At 33.6% G+C, this 18,623-nt stretch overlaps 1 protein-coding gene and 1 pseudogene across 2 annotated transcripts; both read right to left on the bottom strand.

Annotated features, from left to right (window-relative positions):
• Window positions 1-3,366: 3,366 nt before the first annotated feature.
• Window positions 3,367-11,043, bottom strand: LOC109818816 (pentatricopeptide repeat-containing protein At5g16860). Of its 2 annotated transcripts, none has more exons than XM_020384342.3 (3): window positions 10,722-11,043; window positions 6,481-9,090; window positions 3,367-3,505 (listed from the first exon to the last, which is right to left on the bottom strand). In XM_020384342.3, the coding sequence occupies exons 1-2, from the start codon at window positions 10,855-10,857 to the stop codon at window positions 6,536-6,538; spliced, it is 2,691 nt and encodes an 896-aa protein (XP_020239931.2). In that variant the 5' UTR covers window positions 10,858-11,043; the 3' UTR covers window positions 3,367-3,505; window positions 6,481-6,535. The 2 variants fall into 2 exon arrangements, with proteins under 2 accessions (XP_020239931.2, XP_082921273.1); XM_083065147.1 differs by having other exon boundaries at window positions 3,368-3,505; window positions 6,486-9,090.
• A 3,606-nt stretch (window positions 11,044-14,649) lies between these two features.
• Window positions 14,650-18,332, bottom strand: LOC109818813 (pentatricopeptide repeat-containing protein At5g16860 pseudogene; annotated as a pseudogene).
• Window positions 18,333-18,623: the final 291 nt, after the last annotated feature.

The raw sequence follows: 18,623 nt of genomic DNA, 5'->3' as shown, positions 1-18,623 counted from the left end.
CTCACGCGCCTGTCTCCACGAGCTTCTTCCACCCTCACGGTCTGACCTGCTTTCATGATCTTTTCCCTCCCTTTCCTGACCTTCACTTGTTACATACCTCTGGCTTGAACAAACAAGATTCTAGCAATATGATTGATGCTTTGGTGTGTTCTGTTCTGGTTCTGAGCTGAGTCTAATTTTTGTGTGAACATCAGTATCTTCTAGGTTGGGCAGAGATCATTCTAGTGTCCTCTAAAATTATGATGATTTTGGAGGCTTCTGTTGCAATAGCTAGACAGTGTTTCTGGCAACTAGGGGTGTTACAGGTATGGGAGAAGCAGTGGTCAATCAAGGGTGTCGCAAGTTTGAAAACTGGAGTCATTCTAGGATTTTTGTTTTCAGACATTGGGTTGTCTAGCTTAGCTCTCCTTTTTCTTCTCTTTGCTGACTACCCTTGGGTCAAGTTTCTCTTCTCTTTTGGGTGATAGCTTTTGGTTAAGATGGATTGTGCGTGTTATTTCACTTATTTGTCTTAGGCCTTGGCTTGTGGGAGACTGTTAGAATGTATTTAGTATACCTTTAATTATCTTTGAATATCTTGTGTATGTTGTTAAATTTATTAGTCACCTAATTGAGCAAGAATTTTTAGAGCTGTTTACTGATTTTGCTTGGGCTTTCATTTTTAGAGCTGTTTACTGAAATTATAACAATTGACTATAAATTGGTTGTGAAATGTAGTTCTATGATCTGAAATGTACAAGGTAATGGGTTTATTTTATTAGACTTTTTTTTAAATAAAAAAGAAATTTTTTTTTTTTTATGTTAGTTGTAACCTTAAACGAAGTAGAAAATCACTTTCAAGAACGGTTGGTTAAGAATCGATGTAAAAGGTAAATTTTTTACATTAGTTTTAGTATCAATTAATGTAAGTAATTTTAATTTCTACATCCATTTGAAGCAAATGTAAATATTCTAAAATAACAAATATGAGATTTTTTATTTTTTATTTTATACTATTTCATGTCTTATGCACACCAAATCGTCAATGAATAATAATATGGGTTATTTTCTAAACTTAAAATACCATTATATGCACTGAAATAATATATATATATATATATATATATATATATATATATATATATATATATATATCATTGAAGGACCAAAACTAAAATTCACCAGATTTATAGGAACTATAATCTTATTCAGGGAACTTTCCAATGCATTTCACGCCTTTGTTATGTTCATTTGTATTCTCTTCTAATTTATAAAATATCATGAATTCACACCTTAGTTTTGGACAAATATTATGCTAAAAACAACATCAACTTACATTAAAATATCATTAAAATAATGTGAGAGCTTAAAATATCATTTTAACAATTTTCTTCCTATATGTCACTTGTTAGATTTTTAACAAATAATTGAAGGAAAAATTAAAATTGTATAATTATGATATCTCTAAAAAAAAATATAATTTACTCAATTGAAACATGAAAAGTTAAAATCACACGATATTGAGGAAACCAAAATTACATTTAAGCCATACTTATTTTATAAAAGGTATTTAACAAATCTTTCAAATTAAATTAAATAAGTCTTTTATAATTTCATTAAAACCTTTATATTTAAATGTTTATAATTTTTCAAATTTAAAATAAATTTACTTTTAACCCTTCAAATTTAAAACTGATATTTTAATTCTTGTAATTTAAAAAAAATCTTGTTTTAATCCTTTTACTCAAATTTTATTAAAAAATCTATCAAATAATCACATAAAATTTATCTACTAGTATCTTTGTTAGTAGAAACATTACATTAAATTCAACTAACACTACATAATTGTCCCAATTTATTGCTTTCAAATATTATTGATGACCTAAGAGATTAAACAATATTTTCAAATATTACAAGAACTAAAAATAATAATTTTAAATTTAAAAAATCATTAAAAAAATTATCCTAAATTTAAAGGACAAAAAATATATTTAAACTAAAACTTTAATTAGGTTATTATCATTTAAAAACCTTTAGTTAAGTCATTGTAATTTTAAAATTTTCTAATTAAATTTCTATAGGTTCATAAGCGAAAGGTATCCATTTGAAAGTACTCTTATCAAACAAGTTTTTGCTTTTTTACTTTTAAAAACAAGTTTTTAATTGCTAAAAAATCCAAAATCTGAGTCAGACTGAAAAAGAATTTGTTTATAAATCTGAATTATAATTTTATTCTAAAATCCATTTCATTAAATTTATTAACATATTACATTAGTTATTAATGCATCTAGTTCAATCATTTGATTTAACCAATTAAACTGATTGAATCATCGCCTGAAAATTTTGTCAGTTTAAAACATTGGCATGCAAAATATACCAGATAGGGTTAAAAGTAAAGCGAATAGAAAAATCAAATCTGAAGAAGGCTTCCTTTGCCTTTTCAATCCTTCTCCACATAAACAATGCGCAAGATTACAGGAGATCAAATGCGTAAAAGCTTGGGAATAAAATATCCATACGTGATGTTCATTTATGAAATCATTGTAGTGCAACATTTTTAAGAGCAAGAATGCTGAAAGGAACCATCAACAATCACAAGAAAAATCCGATTCTCCGTACAGGAACCAGTATCCGTTATAACATCTACTCAGAGCCCTGCACATTCTGCAAACAAAAGCAAGAAATACGTTAATTATGATACAATCCAGTTTTTTTAAATAATACATAGGTTTCTTGCATGAGCAAAACTAACAGACTGCCAGTGCCCTGCGTCTTACTACCCCAGCCTGATGAGAGGTTGAGGACACTCCGGTTACATGTAAGAACACATTGAACTATTTTTTTTAATGGCGTATATGTCAATGCACTTTATGTTCCAATTAATTACCATCACAAATGTTAACTACTTTCCTCTTCCATTTATACTAAAAATAGATTTTGCAAAGGCAGATAATTGGGGCCTTTGGGCATTTGGAGGTGCAGTTGACTATTATTAATGAAGCCTAATTTCAAAACCTGCTCCCATGTGGGTACGGTACCAAGAACTGAAAACAAAGAGTGGACATTTGAGATATCTAGGATCCTCCCTAGCCCAATACCAACTGATCAACTCCCTTTACGGGCAGTTACGGGCATTTACAGGCAGTACCGAGCCATTGTTTGAAATTGACTACTATGATGCAAATGAGAACCTATTACTATCACCTGCTGCAACACAACTTGATGCAATGGTACAATATCGTTGCCATTGCGCATGATTTATAACTTCATTCCATTTACAATAGGTATGTATTTATTAACACTATAACTCTGCCTACTATAGCTTTTGACATATGACACATGCTTTGGACAATCATGCCTTGCAATTGGATCCTAACATATCCTACCTGTGTAGCAGTTTCGGAGACCTCAGGTAGGGCAAACTTTGTTGGAGGTCCGTCAAACAGACGAGAACAATCTGCATATGCAGATCCGATTCCAACTCCAGCACCAAAAGCAATAGATGCCCATCGAGTCAAAGGACTCCCTAGTACAACAATCAGAAATGAAGAAATACAAAATTAAGTATTAACAATTTGTGGAGGTCTCAACCACAAAGATTCAAGTCCCCATTCAATGCAATGCAAAAATAGCCCATTATATTGGGGGGAAAAGTGAATAAAGGTAGATAATGCTTACAAAATTATTGTATTGTATAATTGTAAAGAAAAACACATAATATTAATAAGCACTAATCTAAATCACCAACAAATAAATAACTAAACCTAGTTTTTCATAATATAAAAAGAATCAGGGGCTTAAATTGATTATAAATACCAAAAATTTCTAATTAATATGAGACCATTAACGACAAGGCTAATCATGACACTCACCCAACAAATTGACTTATACGTTATAAATGTATGCTCGGCCAACTTTGCAAAATATAGGTGATCACCAATTCATCATTGAACACATAGAAAATTGACTAGTAATCCTTACCTTGAATGCCTCCATGGGTTAATTCAAGTGCATGCATACTAATTATTAGGGGTGACAAAATAAGTCAACCCACCTAAAGCAAATCAGTTGACAAATTAACCTACCTTCTACTCACCCAAATTTTTTTCTAAAAAAAATCTCAATTAAAATATTTCAATATACATTATCACTTTAATCTATAATTTTATTATTTATAAAATTGATTAGAGGTGCTATATTTTTCATGAAAAGGGACAAAGTAATATACATTTTTATTAAAAAAAGACACCATACGTGAAAATGTACTAGTAATAAATAAGTAATTAAAACAATATACTTCTATTTCATATAAAATAAGAATAGTTTTCTAGAAAGAGAATTTAAATTATAAAATATAAATATTGATCCAACATAAATCTACAATAAAATTTATCTCTTAACAACATAAAATATAAAAATGTGGGTTGGCAGATTGAACCCGCCAGGTTGACGAGTTGGGCAGGGTGGGTTAGTGGGTTTATTTATCCAACCTAACCCACAAAAAATAGGTGGGTTGACCTACCAGGTTCAACCTATATGGCCATCCCTAACCATACATTCTTTTTCAAACTGGCATTGGCCTTAAATGCAACCATAGTAGGCTCAGAGGCAGTACTATGCACCAGCATGCAAATCCAATTTAGCAAAACAAATAGAACTTTCAATATTTACTTTCTAAACATACAAAAAGATATACTAATTGAAAAAAAAAAATGCAGGGGATTGTAGATAAATATAGTTAAACAATTTTCATCCAAATCTGCGAGAGCAAAGACATGGTAAACAAAAGAAACCACGATAGTTTGTGGGACATAATGGCATGAACTTAAAAAAAAAAAACTAAATTTGCAGGGACTAAGAACAAAATTGCTATATTTTGCAAGAACATAAAAACAAAACTGCTATATTTGCAGGAGCATAAAACATTTTTCTAGGGCAAATTAATGGCAGGAACCAAAACAAGTGACAACTGACAAGTGACAACAAACATTGGAAGAATCACAAACCAAAAAAGAAAAATGGTAAGGACTTAAAAGGTCATCATATTTTCAAGAACCTTGAACATATTTAAGCCAAAAAAGTATGTTATTTTTTAGGAGCTCCATTAATATGCTAATTGATAGAGTTTTATTGACTAAGAAAACAAAAAATTGATGTTGAGCAGTTTTTACCTCCGCTTCAATCTAATCAATTAAATTATCATTTTAATAAAAAGTATAGGTTTAGGGTAAGGGAAGAAGGAAACAAGAGAAAGATGTCTAACAATAATATTAGTGAATATTTTCTTGATAGGATGTAATCTTTACGATACCCCAACATAATACTCTTATTTATACTATAATTAGATCAAGTACTAGAACCACAAGTGCAATCCCAGGTCCACCAAGAAAGACCAAGTAATCAAATAAAATAAGGAGAAAAAAATCAGAAATATAAAGAGCCATTTGATTTGAAAAAAAGTTTTGTATTTTCACTTTGTTTCTAATTTTCAAAAGTTTGTATGGGAAACAGAGGAAACACTTTATTGTTTTCTATTTTCATTTTCACTTTTTCCTATACGAAACATTGAAAAATGAAAACAGGAAACAGTAAAAACAGAAATCGTAAATAGAAAAAAAATTCTCAAACAAATGAAAGCCCAAGCAAAATCAGTAAACAGCTCTAAAAATGCTTGCTCAATTAGGTGACTAATAGATTTAACAACATACACAAGATATTCAAAGATAATTAAAGGTATACTAAATATATTCGAACAGTCTCTCACAAAGCAGTGAACAGTGAACAAAAGAAGAGATAGATTTTAGGGATTGGAAGAGAGAAATCTATATTAAATGTACATATAATTCCATTATCTGAAAGAGAATTTCCCCAAAAATGGTTAACAGATGGTATTCAAATAAAAATCTTATTTCCTTTTCGTCTAAAACCTTGGCACAAATTTAAGCTACGATTCAATGAAAAGAAAAAAGATCCAATAAATCCACTTTTTTTGACTCCGATAATATAAAAAATCGAAGAAATGCATAAGAAATAAATGCAATTTCATACTATGTAAGTTTAGTGAAATACATAAGATATAATTCAGATTATACCACATCACTTATTTTACTGGATCTTACGGGGCCTGCGTCGTTGTGCTAATTAGGGGATTTAGGGTTTGCAAATTTCATTCAAATCTAGCAAAGTATTGTTTCTGTTCATTGAGCAAAAAGTGAGTGCAGAGTGAAGCCAAAAAGCGGCCTGCCATTTATTTTTCCAGCAGTAAGTAATACAATTGAATTTGGCGGTGCACCGAACATCAACTTTAGAAGTTTGGATTTTTAAAACTGAACTATAAAATAGTTCAATTCAATTTTTATCCTAAACAGTTCAATTTTTTTTCAATTTAATTAGTTCAGTTATCTGCCAGTTCAACTCAGTTAATTCTGACCATCCGTAGTTCCTTCTATCGATAAAGATAACTTCACTTTTCTAATGAGTGTAGTAGAATAAGATAATTACCTTACCTCTCTCAAAGCAAACATGTCAAATTAAATGGAATCAGTTGATTTTGTTGTCACCAGTACCCTTTGCATGAGCATGATCCGTTTTTGAAATGATGGAAGCGACTTGAATCTCTTAGTATGATCTCATGTTCAATAATCTTGGAAATGTAAGATATGGCACTGTGGCAATCACCACAGATGCGTAAATTCTTGGTTATTCGAATAGGTGCACCTGGAGGTAATGTTAGGATGCCATAGGCAAGAGCCAACTTCTCACTGTGTTCAAAAAGCAGGTCACCCTTTTCTTCATCATCTACATCATGAAGTGCAAAGCTTGTCTGAGGAACATACCCAATGGCTTTAATGCGTTGAATCAAGTCTGCAAGTGTTTCATATATCAGCTGAGATTGTGAATTAGATCTGTCTCCCACGAAAAAGGTTGCAACACCTTTCCTTCCTTGGACCCAGCTGCAACCAGGTCTTTTCTTGATTCCAGAACGTTTCATCATATATCTAATCCTAGCCACGTCTTTCCAGCGTCTAGCATTAGCATATAGGTTTGAAAGCAATGTGTATGACCCATCATTCCCGGATTCCAATTCTAACAAACGGTTTGCAGCAAATTCCCCAAGTTCTATATTTGAATGTAGCCGACAAGCACTAAGCAAGGCAACCCACACTACTGGGGTTGGTTCCATAGGCATTTCATTAATGAGCTTCATAGCTTCACCTAAACAACCAGCACGACCCCAGAGATCAACCATGCAAGCATAATGCTCTGGTCCAGGATCTACCCCAAAATCCTTGCTCATTCTATTAAAGAGGTCGATTCCATGATCCACCATTCCCGAATGACTACAAGCATAAAGCAAAACAAGGAAGGTTATGCTATCAGGCACTAGAGGCACTTCCCTCATTTCACCGAAAACCCGAAGAGCATCTTCACCGCGTCCATGCATGCCATATCCAGTCATTAAAGACGTCCAAGAGACTGCATTTCTCTGTGGCATGTTGTCAAAAACAATTTGACCGGTGTCGACATCTCCAGATTTGGAATACATGTCTATAAGACAATTAGCCACAAATAGCATAACAGAATCATAGCAATTGCGCAACACATAAGCATGAATTTGCCTGCCAAACCTCAATGCTGCTAAACGAGCACAGGCCACAAGGGTACATGATAAAGTAAAATCATTAGGCTTGATAGACTTATCCGTTTGAAACATCTCAGAGAAAAGTTGTAGGGCATGATTGGCATCACCGTGCTGGGCATACCCGCCAATCATCACAGTCCAGGTAACCACGTCCCTATCTTTTGTGGATACTGAATCAAACATTTTTCTAGCAATTTCTGTACTTTGGCATTTAGCATACATGTCAATTAGACCATTAATCACCTTCAAATCATCATCCCCAGGATCTTGTCCATCTAAGTTAAGAATAAATTTGATGGCATAACAATGAGTTTCTTTCCCATGAAGCAATGCTCCAACAGACGCACAAGCTGAAAGCAAGGACACGAGAGTAACTACATTTGGACGAGAACCAGAGTTCAACATCTGCCTAAACACATCCAAAGCTTCACAACCTTGCCCTCTCTGCGCATACCCTGTGATAACAGCAGTCCACGTCACAACATCTAATTCGATGTTTTCCTCGCGCATCTTCTCGAACAAAGAAAGAGCATGCTCCAATCTTCCTGCTTGAGAATAGCCGGTGACCATGGCATTCCAAGAAACAACATCTTTAAACTTCATCCTCTGGAAAACCTTATTTGCTTCCTCCATCCTGCCACACTTGGCATACATATCAACCACAGCGTTCCCTACGAAAACATCATCCACCAATCCGCTTCTAATAGCAAACCCGTGAACCTGTTTGCCGCGCAACGAGGCAGCCAGGGAAGCACAAGCTGGAAGTATGTTAACTAGGCTGATAACGTCCGGGGATATCCGATGAAGTGTAGTCATTTTACTAAACAACGCAAGTGCAGTATTTGCATCGAAAGCATACATATAAGCAGACACAATAGAATTCCAAGAAACCAAGTCTTGAATGCCTCGCTGACACAAATCATCGAACATGTTGTGTGCATGATGGAGTGCACCACATTTGCCGTACATAGCAACAACAGCATTACAAACGAATACATTGGAGGCAAAGCCGGAGCGACAAACGGTAGCATGGAGCGAAGCACCGAGGGAGACAGAAGGGAATTCGGCGCAAGCTTTGAAAACAAATGGGAAGGTGTAGTGGTCTGGGGTCCAGCCGAGTGATTTCATGCGACGGTAGAGAGAGAACACGTCACGAGGGATTCCAATATGAAGGGCGCGCCTTATGAGTTTATTCCACCAGAAAACGGAGGATAGTGACGGCGTGAGGCGCTCCACAAGCAAAATAGCGTTCGAAGCAGAATTGCAGGCTATGTATGTGCCAATGAGGTTGGTCACCACCAACTGGACAACACCTTGAACGATGCTTTGCTGATGCAACAGTTTCGCATGGGGTAAAGAATTGCACTGTTTCAAAGTTGTAGGAGTGATTGGGATTGTTGCGCTTGTATTACTAGTACAACACAACAGGCGGGTACTAGTGAGTAGTGACGGCAATAGCTTTGAGGTTACTGGAAAGCAGCGTACAAGTGAAAGCCCAAGCAAAATCAGTAAACAGCTCTAAAAATGCTTGCTCAATTAGGTGACTAATAGATTTAACAACATACACAAGATATTCAAAGATAATTAAAGGTATACTAAATATATTCTAACAGTCTCCCACAAGCCAAGGCCTAAGACAAATAAGTGAAATAACACGCACAATCCATCTTAACCAAAAGCTATCACCCAAAAGAGAAGAGAAACTTGACCAAAGGGTAGTCAGCAAATAGAAGAAAAAGGAGAGCTAAGCTAGACAACCCAATGTCTGAAAACAAAAATCCTAGAATGACTCCAGTTTTCAAACTTGCGACACCCTTGATTGACCACTGCTTCTCCAAGACCTGTAACACCCCTGGTTGCCAGAAACACTGTCTAGCTGTTGCAACAGAAGCCTCCAAAATCATCATAATTTTAGAGGACACTGGAATGATCTCTGCCCAACCTAGAAGTTACTGATGTTCACACAAAAATTAGACTCAGATCAGAACCAGAACAGAACACACCAAAGCATCAATCATATTGCCAGAATCTCGTTTGTTCAAGCCAGAGGTCATTGCCCATGGACATTATGATAGGTGTTTTAAACATTTATTTTTGTATTAGGCAAACCCTTGTGAGATTACGAGTGGAGTCTAAGGGCCTTTTCGGATAAACTTTTTCATAAGCACTTCTTAGAGAAAAAAATAAGGTGAAAAAATAAATAATTTTCTCCATAAGCTATTTTAGCTTACATAAACTAGTTTATATAAGTTCTCATATAATTCCACAAAAAAAAATTACAAATTAGCTTTATGCATAAGCTAGTTTTAGCTTATTGAAAAGCTTGTTTTCTCCCAAAAATGCTTCTGGAAAAATTTATTCAAACATGCCCCATGTCAAGTTTAAGTAAAGGTCCGAAAGTTTACATAGACTCGAGTTTAGCTACGTACAACTTCAACAGGCAAGCTCAGCCACACTGCTTGCTCCTCTCCCATTGCTACATATGGCATTGTAGCTAATAATGTAGGAGAGATAAAGGAGATGAAACGGCAGGCTAAATATTTCAAAATGCTTGCTTCTCTGAGCATATTTCTGTGTTTTAAAAGATTGTCCCGAGTACTTGAAGAAACCAGAAGATGATGACAAAACATCTCCCAACTGTTCCGGAAACAATTTTCATAGTTTAATAGATTTTGGATGAGAAAATGATTGCTGAATAGAATGAAATTGTTTTAAAAACAACTTTTAAAACAAAAAGGTGAGAAAGGAATTAAACAGACCCTTAGTATACAGACATCAGCGTTCAGGCATAAAAAGGCTCAAATTTCAAACTTGTGCTGTGAATGAAATCTCACTAGAAAGAAAACACACACAAAATAGCTGTCTCATCAAGCATTCTTCCCAACTCCTAATTATTTGTATTTCTTTGGGAATCTATTGAGATAATAGATAAAATTGAGAGGAATTTCAGAGAGTCGTCTTCATCCAGGGTTATATAATAGGCAAGACCAATAAATAAATGCGGTGGTTAAGAGGCAATCAAAGAGAATACGAGAAAAAAGAAAACGCATCGCAACAAATTTGGAGAAATGAAAATGAATCAAAGAAATAAGTTACTGACTGAAAAATAGGAGACCGCCGAATGCACCGGCAAATGAGGAGTAGACGAAGCGACGGACGGTAAGATCAAGGCAGGCGTCCCATCTGGCATCGAGGTCATGCTGTTGGGGAATCATCTCCTTCTTGCCAGCCACCATTGTTGCGTATGCCTCTATCTCTACCTTTTACTTTTTCTTTTATTTTTTTATTTTATCAGCTATGGTGATACCTTTCGATTTGTTTCTGGGTTTTCTTCGCCTCCTCGTTCTGAAAATATAAGCTTTCGCTTTTGGTGGGTTCAATTTCTTATATAACATGGGCTTTTTGGTGAAGAGGCGTCCCCCTAGCCTGGGCCGGTGCAGGGACAATTACTATATCTACACCCCCACTTAATTTTTAAATAAAAAAAATGGACCCATTTTCAAAATCATTGGATCAGATAAGTCAATAAAATACATATCATATCTTAAAAAAATTCATATTATATATTTTATATTTATAAATTTTAATAAAATACATATCATATCTTAAAAAAAATCTTAAAAATATTATAATCAATATAATACTAATAAAACAATCAAATTATAAATTAGATAAACAACATAAAGTAATATAATATAAACAAATATAGTTTTAAATTAAGACATATTATATAAGTTATTTAATTCAATTATATGATTATAGAACATGAAAATTTAGTAGTCACTAATATTTTAAATAATTACATTCACCTAGGTTTAAGTCTTATTTTCTTCAAATTTATCTTTATACTAGTAATTTAACATGTGCAAATAAGGTAAATATTTATTACATGTAGCTAAAACTTATAATAATTTATATTTTAATATATAAATTATATTTAATTTTTTATAAATAATTGATACTGTAACACAATGTTATTTTATTTATTGATAATTTATTTTTAAAATATTAAAATTTAATTTATAAACAATTTTGATAAAATAAAACTAAATTAGATAAGCTAAAAAAATATAAAATTATTTCTTTAAATAAAAATTCTTAAAAATTCTCTTGCACAAGATAGAAGTTCATATTTAATATATAGAGATTGATTTGTATTGTATGAAAAAATACATAAAAAAACATTCTGTTATGAAAAAATAAATAGTTAATGTTTTTAAGTGTGTATATAAATAAAAAAGTAATTTAATATATGTGTGTGTATGAAGAGGGGTCCACTTACTTCTATAATAAGTTTTGGTAGACTTACTATACTTAATAACTCATTTTCTATATCGAATTTTAACAATCCAATCGTTAAACTAAAAAATTTTAATATATAAATCAAGTTTACAAATTTTTAAAACCTTTGAGAAATAATTTGACATTTCATTTCATTAATTTAAATTGATAGATAATCATAAAACTGTTTTATACATTGATTTGAATCTAAATAATGAAGTATCAAATAATTTTCAAATTTTTTAAAATTTTGCAAACTTGATCTATACATTAAGAAATTTTAATTTGACGATTGAATCTTTCAAAAAAATTTATGTAGAACATGAGTTATTGAGTGAAGTAAGTTTATCAAAGCTTACTATTAGAGTAAGTGAATCTCTCATCTATCTATATATATAATTTTCTAAAACTTTTTAAGAAAAAACACGAGTCATGCATATCTTAATCAATGCAAAGAAGAAATTTTGGTACATATGTATGGCACCGGCAGACTTGAGAGGACTTGGTTGTTCGACGGAACATGTGCAACACAAACTTGAGAGGACTTGGCAAGACAGAGTCTCACGTGAAAAATTTAAAATTTTATCTATGAGACGAATCATCTTTGGTTCGGTCAGTAAAATATTTTGGTTCAACCCAATTTTAATCAGATTTAATTACATCATTATCGGTTCATATGCATGATTGATCAAATAATTGAACTAAATTAGTAGTATGTCTCAGTCTGATTCTAAGTTGAACTAGTCTAAGCTAGATTTTAAAACTAAGGTAACACTATTTTTTTAATGAGACATTCATTCCAAGATATCATTTACATGCTTGGAAATCACTTTTTTGATAAATATTATAATAGGAATGTTATTCTCCGGTATATAAACATATTTAGTTATGTTCTAATATTTTTTAGAATATTTAAAATTTAAAAATAATAATTATAAAGAGAAGTTACAAATATATTAAGATGTAACTTCCACTATTTTCATGGAGATAAAAATGTAGATAACGAGATAGGACAACATTTTCAGGAATGAACAATAATATATGAAAATATTTTTCAAACCGTGTAACAATTACATTCCCAGATTTACATTTTTGAGAATCTACTTTTAGTTTGTGAAACAACCCCATCCACACAAAGAAATTTATCTAAATACATTTTCCTATTTTATTTCTTTTTTCAAATAATTTCTAACCAAAACACTATTTTAATCCCAAAATTGACAAATGTTGGTAAGTTAACCTTTGAAATTAAAGAAAAGAAATAAATATTTATAAAATTAAAATTTGCTCGTCATATAAGTTAGTTGACTATAAAAGAATGACAACAATAATACGTTAAATGGTTATGTGGCATTGGCTAAATGTATTAAATAAGGATTAATTTGACAACATGTAAACCAATTAATAAAGACAAAAATGGCTTTGAAGGGTAATGTTCATCTTCTTCTCTCTTAAAATATTTGGATCATGCAAAACCTTAATCATTTTTTCTTTTGTGAGTTATATGATTTTGGACTTTGTGTCTTCTATAAATTGTGTGGTACTTTCCAAAATTTGTATTCATTTGAAAGTTAGCTAACCTTATTTACTATACATATTTTGTCACTTTCACTAAAATAAATATTTTAAATAAAATAATTGTTGTTATGATGCACGTATAGAAATGAGTAAAAAAAATAATTATGAAATTATGAGCATTTTAACTTTTTTATGGGCAAAATAAATTCCATTATAAGGAAATATGAACCTAGAGTATAAAGAATGCTATAGCTTGAGAAAATTTTCAGTTACAAACACAAGCACCTAAGAATCTCAAGATAATATTTCAAGGGAAATGATACTTGCACTTGTTGAGAATTAGGCACCTTCTTTATTTTTGGGGGAGAAACTATGCGTTTTTGCCAGACATTCAAAAAGGTAATAGATAACTTTGAAAGGAATAAAATTAAGAAAATAACATTAAGAATCAAGCCCTGCTTGATAGAACTAGGTATGTTGAATCTTAAAAAACAACAAAAAAAGGAACATATAAGCAAAATACACATGCACACAATAAGAGGATGAAATAATGTCATACTTGTAGAGATTGAAGATCTAGCGAATGATGGAAGAAACAAAGAAAGTATAAGTATTCAATATTTCAATTAAAGGCTACAAAGAAGTAAGAACACTGAAAATCACACAACTAAGTGCAACAACAACAATACAAAACAATTATAAAAAAAAAAAAGCATAATGAATACAAAACTAACCAGAAGGAAACAATGTGGGGACATGGGGCTCACAAAGCAGTGAACAATGAACAAAAGAAGAGATAGATTTTAGGGATTGGAAGAGAGAAATTTATATTAAATGTACATATAATTCCATTATCTGAAAGAGAACTTCCCCAAAAATGGTTAACAGATGGTATTCAAATAAAAATCTTATTTCCTTTTCGTCTAAAACCTTGGCACAAATTTAAGCTACGATTCAATGAAAAGAAAAAAGATCCAATAAATCCACTTTTTTTAACTCCGATAATATAAAAAATCAAAGAAATGCATAAGAAATGAATGCAATTTCATACTATGTAAGTTTAGTGAAATACATAAGATATAATTCAGATTATACCACATCACTTATTTTACTGGATCTTACGGGGCCTGCGTCGTTGTGCTAATTAGGGGATTTAGGGTTTGCAAATTTCATTCAAATCTAGCAAAGTATTGTTTCTGTTCATTGAGCAAAAAGTGAGTGCAGAGTGAAGCCAAAAAGCGGCCTGCCATTTATTTTTCCAGCAGTAAGTAATACAATTGAATTTGGCGGTGCACCGAACTGCAACTTTAGAAGTTTGGATTTTTAAAACTGAGCTATAAAATAGTTCAATTCAATTTTTATCCTAAACAGTTCAATTTTTTTTCAATTTAATTAGTTCAATTATCTGCCAGTTCAACTCAGTTAATTCTGACCATCTGTAGTTCCTTCTATTGATAAAGATAACTTCACTTTTCTAATGAGTGTAGTAGAATAAGATAATTACCTTACCTCTCTCATAGCAAACATGTCAAATTAAATGGAATCGGTTGATTTTGTTGTCACCAGTACCCTTTGCATGAGCAGGATCCGTTTTTGAAATAATGGAAGTGACTTGAATCTCTTAGTATGATCTCATGTTCAATAATCTTGGAAATGTAAGATATGGCACTGTGGCAATCACCACAGATGCGTAAATTCTTGGTTATTCGAATAGGTGCACCTGGAGGTAATGTTAGCATGCCATAGGCAAGAGCCAACTTCTCACTGTGTTCAAAAAGCAGGTCACCCTTTTCTTCATCATCTACATCATGAAGTGCAAAGCTTGTCTGAGAAACATACCCAATGGCTTTAATGCGTTGAATCAAGTCTGCGAGTGTTTCATATATAACTGAGATTTTGAATGAGATCTGTCTCCCACAAAAAAGGTTGCAACGCCTTTCCTTCCTTGGACCCAGCTGCAACCAGGTCTTTTCTTGATTCCAGAACGTTTCATCATATATCTAATCCTAGCCACGTCTTTCCAGGGTCTAGCATTAGCATATAGGTTTGAAAGCAATATGTATGACCCATCATTCCCGGATTCCAATTCTAACAAACGGTTTGCAGCAAATTCCCCAAGTTCTATATTTGAATGTAGCCGACAAGCACTAAGCAAGGCAACCCACACTACTGGGGTTGGTTCCATAGGCATTTCATTAATGAGCTTCATAGCTTCACCTAAACAACCAGCACGACCCCAGAGATCAACCATGCAAGCATAATGCTCTGGTCCAGGATCTACCCCAAAATCCTTGCTCATTCTATTAAAGAGGTCGATTCCATGATCCACCATTCCCGAATGACTACAAGCATAAAGCAAAACAAGGAAGGTTATGCTATCAGGAAGTAGAGGCACTTCCCTCATTTCACCGAAAACCCGAAGAGCATCTTCCCCGCGTCTATGCATGCCATATCCAGTCATTAAAGACGTCTAAGAGACTGCATTTCTCTGTGGCATGTTGTCAAAAACAATTTGACCGGTGTCGACATCTCCAGATTTGGAATACATGTCTATAAGACAATTAGCCACAAATAGCATAACAGAATCATAGCAATTTCACAACACATAAGCATGAATTTGCCTGCCAAACCTCAATGCTGCTAAACGAGCACATGCCACAAGGGTACATGATAAAGTAAAATCATTAGGCTTGATAGACTTATCTGTTTGAAACATCTCAGAGAAAAGTTGTAGGGCATGATTGGCATCACCGTGCTGGGCATACCCGCCAATCATCACAGTCCAGGTAACCACGTCCCTGTCTTTTGTGGATACTGAATCAAACATTTTTCTAGCAATTTATGTACTTTGGCATTTAGCATACATGTCAATTAGACCATTAATCACCTTCAAATCATCATCCCTAGGATCTTGTCCATCTAAGTTAAGAATAAATTTGATGGCATAACAATGAGTTTCTTTCCCATGAAGCAATGCTCCAACAGACGCACAAGCTGAAAGCAAGGACACGAGAGTAACTACATTTGGACGAGAACCAGAGTTCAACATCTGCCTAAACACATCCAAAGCTTCACAACCTTGCCCTCTCTGCGCATACCCTGTGATAACAGCAGTCCACGTCACAACATCTAATTCGATAGTTTCCTCGCGCATCTTCTCGAACAAAGAAAGAGCATGCTCTAATCTTCCTGCTTGAGAATTGCCGGTGACCATGGCATTCCAAGAAACAACATCTTTAAACTTCATCCTCTGGAAAACCTTATTTGCTTCCTCCATCCTACCACACTTGGCATACATATCAACCATAGCGTTCCCTACGAAAACATCATCCACCAATACGCTTCTAATAGCAAACCCGTGAACCTGTTTGTCGCGCAACGAGGCAGCCAAAGAAGCACAAGCTGGAAGTATGTTAACTAGGCTGATAACGTCCGGGGATATCCGATGAAGTGTAGTCATTTTACTAAACAACGCGAGTGCAGTATTTGCATCGAAAACACACATATAAGCAGACACAATAGAATTCCAAGAAACCAAGTCCTGAATGCCTCGCTGACACAAATCATCGAACATGTTGTGTGCATGATGGAGTGCACCACATTTGCCGTACATAGCAACGACGGCATTACAAACGAATACATTGGAGGCAAAGCTGGAGCGACAAATGGTAGCATGGAGCGAAGCACCGAGGGAGAGAGAAGGGAATTCGGCGCAAGCTTTGAAAACAAAAGGGAAGGTGTAGTGGTCAGGGGTCCAGCCGAGTGATTTCATGCGACGGTAGAGAGAGAACACGTCACGAGGGATTCCAATATGAAGGGCGCGCCTTATGAGTTTATTCCACCAAAAAACGGAGGATAGTGACGGCGTGAGGCGCTCCACAAGCAAAATGGCGTTCGAAGCAGAATTGCAAGCTATGTATGTGCCAATGAGGTTGGTCACCACCAACTGGACAACACCTTGAACGATGCTTTACTGATGCAACAGTTTCGCATGGGGTAAAGAATTGCACTGTTTCAAAGTTGTAGGAGTGATTGGAATTGTTGCGCTTGTATTACTAGTACAACACAACAGGCGGGTACTAGTGAGTAGTGACGACAATAGCTTTGAGGTTACTGGAAAGCAGTGTACAAGCATGCTAATGCTATCTTTGCTCACACCACCGCCGCGTTGGAGCCTCGAGACATCAACGACTAACAAGCACGTTTAACTTTCAAGAGATCGTGCTAGTGTCCCGTTATTGGTTTAGGATTTTATAGTTTTTTTTTTAAGTAAAAAAAGTTTCTTCCTTTTTAAATAGTATGTTATGTCATTTAAAAATAATTTAAATAGTTTATTAAAATTTATTGATATTTATTTAAAAAATATTACAACTTAAAAATAAGTAATAAAAAAATAAAGATTTGAAAGGATTTTTGTATTAGAAGGATTTTGAAAGATTTTTTAGAAATATTTATAAATATCAAATTCATAAAATAATATCATCTAAGTCCATCAAATTTTAGAGATTATTTGAAGTGATTTTTCAAGTACTTCAAGAATTTTCAAGTGAGTTTTTTATCTTTTTTTTATACCCCTCTCTTTTCCATTTTTTTCACTAATAATAGTATTGATCCTAACCCCTAACCTTAAACCCTCAACCCCTAACTCATAGTTGCTCAACCCTCAACCCTCAACCCCAAACCCCAAACCACAACCCATAACTCGTAACCCCTAACCCTAAAACCTAACCCTTATACCCTAAATAATTGAATAAATAATACAAGTGCATTAGTTAAAAGTTGTTTAAGTACTATTCACGAGCTATGATTGTACTTCATTCCTTCAATGAAATCCAATTAGAGCATGTCCCTCGAAACATGAACCAAATAGCAAAAAGAATTGGCGCAAATTGCATCTGGGTACAAATTAAAGAATCAGAACCTCGAAAAAGTAATTAACATTGAGCATGAATTGGTTAGTAAACACGAGTGTTTCACTACTATTGATATGTCAAGCATTCGAGATTGGAGGAAAGACATAATAGAGTATCTCCAAAACCCAGACTCGAAGACTGAAAGGAAAATCAAGTATTAGGCTATCAACTACATTATCTTAAATGATGAGTTATACAAGAAAGGGTTTGATGGCATATTTTTTAAATGTCTAGGAAGCCATGAAAGTTATATAGCTATGGTTGAAGTTTATGAGAGAATTTATGGAGTT

The sequence above is a fragment of the Cajanus cajan genome, chromosome 10 (genome assembly GCF_000230855.2).
Source record: "Cajanus cajan strain Asha chromosome 10, NIPB_CcT2T_4, whole genome shotgun sequence".
Taxonomy (NCBI): Eukaryota; Viridiplantae; Streptophyta; class Magnoliopsida; order Fabales; family Fabaceae; genus Cajanus; species Cajanus cajan.
Note: the sequence above shows the minus strand (reverse complement) of the source record. Positions and strands in the feature narration are given on the sequence as shown.